Source organism: Camelus dromedarius, chromosome 9, assembly GCF_036321535.1.
Source record: "Camelus dromedarius isolate mCamDro1 chromosome 9, mCamDro1.pat, whole genome shotgun sequence".
Classification (NCBI taxonomy): Eukaryota; Metazoa; Chordata; class Mammalia; order Artiodactyla; family Camelidae; genus Camelus; species Camelus dromedarius.
Genome location: NC_087444.1, coordinates 17015240 through 17025666, shown reverse-complemented (window position 1 = coordinate 17025666; position 10427 = coordinate 17015240). Strand labels below are relative to the sequence as shown.

At 36.5% G+C, this 10427-nt stretch overlaps 1 protein-coding gene across 1 annotated transcript in view; it reads right to left on the bottom strand.

The window, feature by feature from the left end:
• Nucleotides 1-3026: 3026 nt before the first annotated feature.
• CAPZA1 (capping actin protein of muscle Z-line subunit alpha 1) overlaps nt 3027-10427 on the bottom strand; it is a 39148-nt gene continuing 31747 nt past the window's right edge. Inside the window, exons 6-10 of the mRNA XM_010995295.3 lie at nt 10127-10206; nt 9458-9536; nt 6895-6966; nt 5399-5461; nt 3027-4654 (exon numbers count right to left, since the gene is read on the bottom strand). Of these exons, the coding sequence (XP_010993597.1) occupies nt 4514-4654; nt 5399-5461; nt 6895-6966; nt 9458-9536; nt 10127-10206 (435 nt within the window). The 3' untranslated portion in view covers nt 3027-4513. The remainder of the gene's footprint in view (nt 4655-5398; nt 5462-6894; nt 6967-9457; nt 9537-10126; nt 10207-10427) is intronic.

Genomic DNA, 10427 nt, shown 5'->3' with positions numbered 1-10427 from the left:
TCAGCGTGGTGGTGTTCTTCAAAGTAATTCCCTGTGGGAGGCCACACACTCAGTCTAACCTAGTGTGAAGAATGTCCAGAACCCAGGTCATGCTCCAGCAGGGCTACTCCTGTACCTTTTCCCAGGCCAACAACCAACTAAAGCCAAGAAAAACAGGCTTTAGCAACAGGAAATTCAGCCAGTGGGAACCAAAGCTACAGGGAGGAGGAAAATGGGAAAATGTTTTGTCTTAGAAATTGCTTATGCAAAGTAGAGGAAAAAATTAGGAATGTAAATGCAAATTTTACCTTTTTTCCTCCTCCCCCAATTACCTGGTGATGCCCCAGAGTAGTAGGGTGCACTCCTGACAACTGCTTTGCTACTATCATTCCAAAAACCTACCATCCACTGTACTCAAACTGAATGTCTGGTTCCATTCTGATCAGCAAATCTAAGTCCCCATATTCCTGGATACATAACCTCTCCCTTCTCCCTGGATAGGCCTCATCTTCTGCATGTTCTCAAAATATACACAAACAGTTGCAGTAAAAACTTGGTGGAAATGTGATGCTATGTGGCTTTTGTTAAGGGAACCTCTCTAAACCAGTTTAATCTGGAAAATCCACTTCAATTGGAGTTGTTATTTTCACCTGTGGCTGTCTAGATGTCTAGAATGATCTTCCTATTTTTCACCAGTTCAGGTCTCACTTTCTTGAAGCCTTCCCCCAAACTATCTGCATTTTTTAGAATCTGACTTTAAAGCAGTAAGGTTGATTTTAGTATGGGTTCAAATAGCACTGAAGGCCATCTGAAAGTTAACTCTGGCCAACAACATTACTGGAACAAACCTAGTCTCCCAAGGTAACTACTTTGGAGAAGAATGTTATATAAGCCCTATATTTTTATAGTTCTCATTACTCCATAGTTTCTTGGATTCTAAAATTAAGCATTTGAATTTTCTCTAACTTTATATATTCCAACTAGACTGTACTCCCTAAGGCAACTAGAAATATGCCTTAAATTGAAACGCTGAAATTGGTCAGTCTAACCATAGACCAAAGGAATGGCTGTGGCAGGTACAATTGATTCTCATTATTTGTGGATTCTATATTTTCAAGTTCACCTACTCACTAAAATTAGTTAACTTCAAAATCAGTACCAGTAGCACTATTGTAGTTGTTCATGGATGTGCAGAGTGGCAAAAAAAAAAAAAAAAAAAAGTCGCCCAAAGTTCATGTTCCCAGTTGAAGTGGAATCAGATGATGTTCTGCCTTCATGTTTCAGCTCTTATTATAAACACCCTTTTCATGATTTATTTTGTGGTCACATTTTTTGTGCTTTTTGTTGGTGATTTCAACTGCTTAAAATGGCCCCCAAGCCTACGTAGTGCTGAAGTGCTCTCTAGTGTTCCTAAGTAGAAGGCTGTGATGTCCCTCCCTTAATGAGAGAAAATTCCTGTTAGGTTAAGCTTTGTTCAGGTATGAGTTACGGCTCTGTCAGTGGTGAGTTCAATGTTAATGAATAAAAAATATTAAATAAAGCGACTTAAATAGAAACATAAACAAGATTATGTACTGATTGGCTGGCAGAAATGTTGTGACCAGAAGCTTGCAGGAACCTAACTCTGTATTTCCCCTAGGAGCAATGTTTCAGTATGTGCTAATTCAATGTTTGCTGGCAAGTTTACAGAACATAACCACAGTGTATGAGGATCAACTGTAAATTCTTATACATAGAAATGCTTTTTGATGCATTTGGTTTTTGCCTGTACAGGGCTTAGATCTACCGTATTTTTAAAAATATACTCTGTTCAAGGGAGAATTTTAGTCAGCTCAACTTATCTTATGGGACTGTCCAGGTTTGTTCTTTATTTACGAATCTTCCTTTCTTTCTTTGATTTCCCAAGTAGTAAGTAGTTGGTAGTTCTATTTAAGTTACAAACTCATGAACTGGCATTCAGATTGTATCAGTCTTTTGTGAATTTGGAGCGAATGTGCCAAAGTTTGCAAGTATCTTGTGAACCTAGGTAAGTCTAGCATCAAAGTTCTAGGTTATAAAACAGAACAGGCACTAGAACTAGGCAACTAACAGAAGCACAACCATCGAGGCACAAATGAAACACATAGTCTTCAGCAGTGTAACTTCAAACCCAAATATAGGAGTGAGTCCTCCCAGAAAACTCCTTTCCCTCTGGCTGGGAAACCACTGCCCTAGGACACCATAGGCTGACTTCAGCAGTGTGGTAAAATGGATACAATCAAGCAAATATTCTGCTGAAGAAGGTTAAGGAAGTCAAGAGGTCTCTGTAGGACTTGGCAAAGAGGGCTGATTTCCTCCCAATTATACAAGTAACCAAGGGCTTTAGATGGACAAGAGACTAAGAGTCTTTACAAAAGTCTATATGGACTAGGGAGATCGACCAGGTAGGCTGATGGGGTTAGTAAGTGAAAGGCAAAGGCCAGAATGTTTGAATCTGTTTGCACAACAAGTACAGAGTGTAGTATAGCTAACTGTCCCTCAAAAGGGTGAGAATTTGAATTGGCCTTGAATGCAGGGTGAAACACTGAAATTCCTCTGGTTCCCTATTGGGAACCAGGATAAAAGCCTTTCCCACGTGTACGGAAGGAAAAGCATTCAGAGTTAAGTCTATGTGAAATATTATCCAAGTTCAAGGTACAGGGGGTTCTTTCAATTCTCCTTCCTGGTTAGTAACTGTAACTACTTGGGCCTTGCTTTTTGAGTGATAAGTAGAGAAGATAGATGTTTTTCTTTTTGACAGAAATAGAAAACCCAAAACAAAACCTTTGAACCACCCAGTAGCCACTGAGTAGAGCAGTATGATCCACAGAGAAATTGCTCAAACTTAAATAAAAAAAGAGCTGTTCTTTGCAAGTTCTTCTGATAGTCACTGAATCTATAACAGTTAAAAGTAGAAACCAATTTCAGAAACCCTGAACATTCTCATCAAATAAGATCAAATACAGTTCCACATCTTACCTTGAGAACAAAAGCTGAAGAGAGGGCTCAAAAAGGAGAGACTCAGACAATTTAAGAACAAAACAGGTATATTTCTATTGGACTACCTGATACAGAGGATAGTGTGGTATGGATGGATATAGTATGAATGACAAATAATACAAATATATTTTATTTGAAATAAACAAAAATGCTTACACAGCTCAACAGGTCACTTGGAAACAAACTCTTGCTGACTGTATTATTAAGCAAAAACAAAGCTGAAGCACAAACACCCTTCTTTTTTGACATGTATTTGGAGGAAGACACTACTTGGTTTTTAAAAACTGACCTTCCCTTAAGGCCTGGTCATAGAAGTGTAAACAATGTAAATGAATCCACCATTACCAGTTGTCATATCATATCTATGTCACCTGTGTATTCTGAGATCACACCTATACCTGCCAATAAACCTGGGAAGGGATGCTATATCACAGTTACATTTGAGTTCTTGGCAGGCAGGACTGAGGAAGAGTAATCTGAAATAAGTTTTACATGCTATTTAGAACAAATCACTAGTATTCCCTTAAATAACAGGTTACAATAGAAAGATGCTGCCTGAAAGTTATCCTTTTCACTTTGGTTCATTTTTAGTTTTTGTGTGTGATTTACACAGTTGTTTGATTCATTTGCTTATAGTACAATCCTGCCACAAAGTATTAAAGCACAAGATACCTATTATTCCTTCAACACCTGCATTTTTCAAGTTTTATACTCTACTATATCCCTAGCATGTCAGCAGTTTTTGAATATTAAAAAAATAATAAATGGGTAAAACTCTTTAAAAAATGCAAATGTCTATAACTATAATGGTACTAGATGGGAAGGAGACAATGAAGGAAGGGCAAAAAGCAAACACGTTCCTGTGCAGGGAATGTGGTTCAAGTCTTTGGATTTAAAAACAACTTCCCCAGAGAAGCTGGCTATAATGGAATTTCCAGAAAACTTCCTTTGCCTCCAAAAAGGACCTGAAAAGCCCCAATCCAAAAGTTTGAAAGCTCTAGTTATGTTACAAGTGATGATCAAAGCAAGTGGAGGGAGAAGGATGAATGTGTCTTCCATTCAGCTACCGTTTATCGCATAGCCTCTTTAGCTGTTGGTTGATCAGAAAAACCAATGAAGTACCAGAAGTGCTTTGAAGGTTGGGGTAGAGAAGTACTGAACATGTTACCTGTCTATATCAGTAACAAGGCTTCATGGCTAGGAAAATTTTCTAAACAGTAAAATGACTCCAGGATAGATCTCTCTCCCCAGCATTAAATGTGGTAGAATTAAAAAGGAAAAGAAAAGAAAAGATTTACAAGTAGATATAGTGAAGACAGAAAATTACAAGGCAGAAAACACAAAAAGAATCAAGACAATGCTATAGGTTCAACAGTATTATTCCATGAGGCTAGAAAACCTGTTAACTTTGAAAGCCCTAGCAAAATATCACTCTTGTTTATAAATCACTTATTTATCATATGACCACACGTTGAATCCTTTCTTTCCACATACTGAAGAATCTTGCATTCAGCCTTTAAGCATTCTGCATTTCTTTGCCAATCTTGTAGCTGAGTATCTTGTTCCAGTCGATTTTGGTGCGGGTAACTGGAAGCTGCCGGCGCAAGGCCTTGAATGTGGTGTCTGACATTGTCTGATAGTTTTCACTAATTGCTGTCTGCAATAGATAATTGAAGATAAGTTGCTTGAATAGAAACCTGATGGTTCTGAATAGGAAAGTAACTCCGTAGTCAAAGGACATGCTTGAGTCCCCTAAGAAGGACATGCAGGCCATAATATTTCTAGTGAGCACCTCTCCAACCTCTGAAGCAAGTTAAGAAGCCCGCCCATATTATTTCTAAAACTAGGGCTAAACAAGCATCCCCTGCTTTTCTAAAGTTTGCTTTATGTCACTTTATTTTTACTAAAGTAAAAAGCAGAAAATAGCGTTCAGCATTTGTTTTGCAGTGAGGCTGTTAAAGGGGCAGAGTCCACCCTGAGCAGCAGCAGCGGCTCCATCAAGGTCCTTCCCCGGTAACTACACTCAGCAACTCAGTATCAAGCATCCAGAGCTTTGAACTGTATCTGTGAGCATCTGTGCTGTATCTCAATGTATTTTGTGCCTATGTTAGCAAGGTGTGTCCTACAAGTAACTACTTCTCTGCTTTGCGCCATTTGGCCTTAGGAAAGGTTTCATGGGAACGCTCTACTTTGGGATAGCAGGGAAAATCTGCAGTGCATTCAGTGGCGAAACCCTGATTGTAGGCAGAGTGCCAAGTTGCAAGGTCTGTAAAGTCTCCATATTTAGTAACACTGAGCAACATGTATATTTATGTTAAAAGAACAGAAAATTCTGTTAAATATGTTAAAAGCAAAATAGTAAGGCATTAGATTGAGAAAAATTAGTTTCAAATCATCTTACCTGATACTCATTTTCTGCATGCTCTATGATTTTAATAAACTCCTTGGCAGTTTGGACTTCATTCTAATAGAGAGAGGAGGGGGGAGAAATCAGGATTTTTAAAAAGGTGTATGCAGTGAATAAAAAGATACTAAGTCCATCTTAACTAACATCTGTATAACAATTTATAATTTTTCAAGTTCCCATGAATATTACCTTGATTCTCACAGCAACCCCGTGAAGTAGATCTGCGGTTATTATTATCACCTCCATTTTGCAGATGAGAAAACAGAATTCTCTTAATTGTCTCAATTGAAATTATATAGCTTTTAAATCTTAAAGATAGGATCTGAATCCAGGTCTTCAACAAAAAAAAACCCATGCTTCTTTCCACTCTACCACAGTATGCCCAAGGCATCATGACACATTGAAATTTTAATGCCTTGAAAATATCTCTGGTTTAAAATGATATAAACAATGCCCTCAGACATATCAGTCATATGTCTTAAGCTCAGATACTCCTCTGTTTACTACTTATTATGCTAAAGCAACCAACTGCATTTTGTTTTACATGATTCAGGTACAAAATGAACTGAATCTCTTTCTTCCTTACAGTATTTAGTAAAACAGAATTAAAGGTAAGAGAGTAAGATTTAATGCCTAGGGCAGCAGTTTCAAGATTCTTTCAAATAGTCAAAACTGCTTTCTATTCATAATAATACTAAGACAAGCCTACTTGCCTTTTTCACTCTTACTCTCGTGTGTACAGTGTAGTTTCATAGAAGCTACATGAGGTGTGATGAATTCCATCACTTTGAGGGCTAATGTGTGAGGCACATATGAAAATCCAGTTGTCTTTTATTATGTCAGACATTATACCCTTTGAGGAAATGTAAATCAATGACTTTTTTTTTAAATATAGCTGTTTTCTGAAAGTGTTACTTAGGTTAACAAGTAATGGGTTTGTTTTGTTATTTTTAAATTAATAAATATTTTTAACATTTCTCAGTTTTAATCTTCACTAAGGTAAATACTAATTAGATATAACACACAAACAAAAGCAATAACTTCTAGGGATATAAAGAAGTACTGAGAATGCATAAAAAATTATGTCCCTTCTTTCCAGGTATAGAACACAATACTTTTTGATTGGATATTCCTAAAAATACTCAGTTTCTCTAATAATATGGCTGTAGCCCTACAGGGTTTAGTTTGGCAAACTTTCCTTCCTCCTGGTATTTATCTATTGAAATATTGCTGTCCTTGAGCAAATCTCACAACTGAGAAAGAGGGAAAGAAGTTTGAATTCTCCAGAGCCATTATCACTACTCTGAGTCAAAGACTGTAAATTAACAACAAATCTGGCTAGTTATATACTGATTATATTATATGCCAAAATCAAAGCATTGAAAACAACCTGAATTTCTAGTGGCAGAATCAGTACTCAGGATCAAAACTATTTTTTTAAAAGAAAAACAAGACAAAAGTGAGACAGATATTAAATATTCCACACTCACCGAAACAGTTACTGAATCCTGTACATCTTTATGACTAACCAACTGAACATTGCCATCTTCATAATAGTGAACCTGTGTGAGACAATGTTTGAGCAAGTTATGTGTAGGTCACATAGAAACTTATTGCTTAGAGCCCAAATGCATGCCTTAAGCCATCCTCAATCTTACCAACTCTACATGAATAATTAATATCACCAATAGTAATTTACAGTGGTGGTTTAAATTCACAGAACACTTAAATTTAAGAATTCTCTTTCCTTAGCAGGAAAAACTGATTTTTAATTAAAAAACATTTATTATGTGCTTACTGCATTCTAGGCACTGTGTGCTAAGTCACTGTGAACAAATACAAAGACCTTAAAATAAGATTCCACTTTTTAAAAGTATTAAAATAGTCAAAATAAAATCAATGAATGTTAGTTTTTCTCTGTGAAAACCAAGGAATTTTAATGGGTCCTAATCCTTTACACACTTCTCCATCTATACTGTCATTAATATTGGTTAAGTAGAGATCTGACCAGGTGCAGGAAAGCTTTATTAAGAGTTAAAGACAACATTGAAAACAACTATTCTACTGGTAAACCAAGCTACAAAAATAAGACAAAAGCAGTTCTGAGAATGTAGGGTAAAGTGGGGTGCAATAATTATGATGACAATTAGCAAGAGGGAGGATTACACAAGAGACACACTAACCATTCAACGACATGTAAGGCTCAGGAAGTTTTGGCAACTTACACGATAGGTTCAGTCACCTTAATATGGCTAGAAACTGGCCAGACAGAATAGGATCAGAGTATCCTTTTGTTAAGTGCATTTGAACAGGGTCTTGAAAATAGGAGTTGTTATCTACCTGAACAAGGTAGAGAAGGGTATCTAGCAAGGGGATAAAAAGTACAAGAGAATGAAACACAATTGATTTAGTTTAGGGAAGAACAAAGAACTCACTGCAAATGGGTACGTGTGGAAGACAGTGCAGCAAAAGACACTGCTATGAAGTAAGTTGGAGATAGACTGTGAAGAGCAAACCACCTTAAAAACCATGTTAAGAATTCAGACTTTACCCTATTATAGGTGAGGAGACTCAGGGAAAGGGAATGTTGCAGCAAAATTACACTTGTGTTATGAAAAAAATAAAGTGGAGGAGCTGAAATTCAGAGTATAATGCTAGAACAGTAATCCAGGTAATGTGTGCTTCCTTCATCTAGTCCATACTACCAGGAGACATTTGAAAAAGGAATGTTTTATCTCTATAAAGCAGAAGAGAAGAAAGAAGCAATAACCTGCACTACTCTAGCTGTTATGTATTGACTCCTAACTGTGTGTTAGACCCTATATAAAACATTTTACTTATTACTTACATTATCTCATTCAATCTTTGTAAGAATTCTGAGATAGGGACTACTGTTAATCCTGTTTTACAGATGAGAAAACTGAGGCTTGAGGCAATTTAATAACTTCTCCGTGTTCATATATCTAGTAGTAGAAGCTAGGATCTAAATTAAATTAAAATTCCAAAACTAAAACCTCATCCAATATGCATAATGCCTCCCAATGTGATGCTCTATCAAAAAGTTAGAAATTCCCTGTTCCAGGAAGAAGCAAAGTGTCTCATTAGGGCCTTACTCTCCTAAGATACCATTAGAAGAGTATAAAAACAGCCAAGCTCCATCTAGGTAGAAACTATGATCCTATTAGCAATAGAAGGAATTCCCTGGGCAACATGAACCCACTACACAGCTTGTTTAAGGGACAAAAATATACCATTTTAAAACGCAAGTCTTGCTAATCGTTATTAAAGCAAGACTTAATAATAGAGGTACAATTATGTACTGATATTCTCAGTTATCAGTAACTCTTTAACCCAACCTTAGAGTTAGTTGGGCTTAAGAATTAAATCACCCTGAATTTTGAAAATCAAATCTGCTAAGATATCAGAAGACTTCAATCCAGATAGGTATCAAATAAGTTAACAAGCTCTTTATTCACCTGCCTGTCAGTCCCAACACCAGCATTAGAAATCTACTTTGCTTCGTTAATAACATTTGGCCATTGTGTTTTATTTACTTGATTTAAAAACTCTTGCATTACTGTAAACAAAAAGATAAATAAAACAAGCCCATTCATGTAGCTTTTTTTCACAACTAAGAGTTAACTTAAATACATATGTACAGATTTAAATGAGATAGTATACACAAAAGGCCCTAAGTTACAGTAGCTGCTATATAGTCATGTCTTAACATTTATTTTCTTCTTCCCTAGAACTGCTGTTTGATAATTCCTGGAAAGATCTTGGGTTATCTCTGAAAGAGAAAAATAACAAGCAAGCAGGACACTTCATCTGACTATCCTTTATCACCCCAGAATAGTTCTCTGTTTGACTACAGTACTTCTCCAGAAAGGAGGCTTTTATTTCTACTCACTTCTATTTCTATTCACCATCAATTTCCCTTTGCATCTACATACAGTTGTTCCTTATTTCTAATAACAGAACAAATACCAACTTGCAGGTTGGGTCTAAAATGTGTCGTTTTTAACATGGCCTATTAACATGTTAGGATCTCACCTGAATCTTAAGTACTCCAACCACCTGGGCTGTAGGTGGTGTGATGGTGAACTTCCATTCTGATCTCCAGCGACCATTCCTATTAAAACACACACACAACACTGGAGAATTAGTAATAAGCATATGAAACAGGTAATTTGCCACTGAGGCAGAGAATTTGGGAAAGAGGGGAAAAAGAAACAAGTCATTTCCAGTTTGACAAATACAAAGCACTATCCACTCAAGTATAAGTTTAGTTCCAAATGGAATCATCATAAGTCTTTCCTAAGTTATTCTGACTTTCATTTTTCATTTTTTCATCTTGGAGTAGAAAACTATGCCTATTCTGTTCATGGGAGCCTCTTCCACAAGTGGACGGGCAGTCGAGTTATGCAACTAACTCAAGTGTTACTAACCAAACCCAAGTAAAACTCAGATTTTCCACTGGGTACTTCATTAATCACTTATTCTCACTCAATGTAAGAGTAATTTTTTAAAAGACAGATTATAAAATCTTAGATTTGGAAGAAATCTAAATGATCACGTCCAAATCCCTCATTGTGCAGGTAGGGAACTAAAAAGCCTCTAAGTCAAATAACTTATCCCAAGCTAGTTAGATTAAAAACTAAGTCTCAACTGCTGGTTTGGTTTCTTTCCAATATAGATAAAAGAGAACATCTACTTTCTTACCAGAAGTTTTTAGGCTGAAACTGGTGGCTTTCAATACAAGCAATAATGGTCTGTTGCCCATCTATAGTTTTAGCATAAACCTATTGTTAAAAAAAAAAAGTTAGACTATTGAAGACATAGTTAAACAACAAATACTGTACAAAAGCAGTGTGCTAAATCCTTGGGGGAGATGAAGTCAGACAGGATGAACTTACAACTCCTAAGAGGTCATGGGATACGAACACAAAGCACAACCTAAGTTCTAGAGGAGATAGTGGTACAATGAATACAGAAGGAAATACTGCTCCTGGTTTAGGGTACA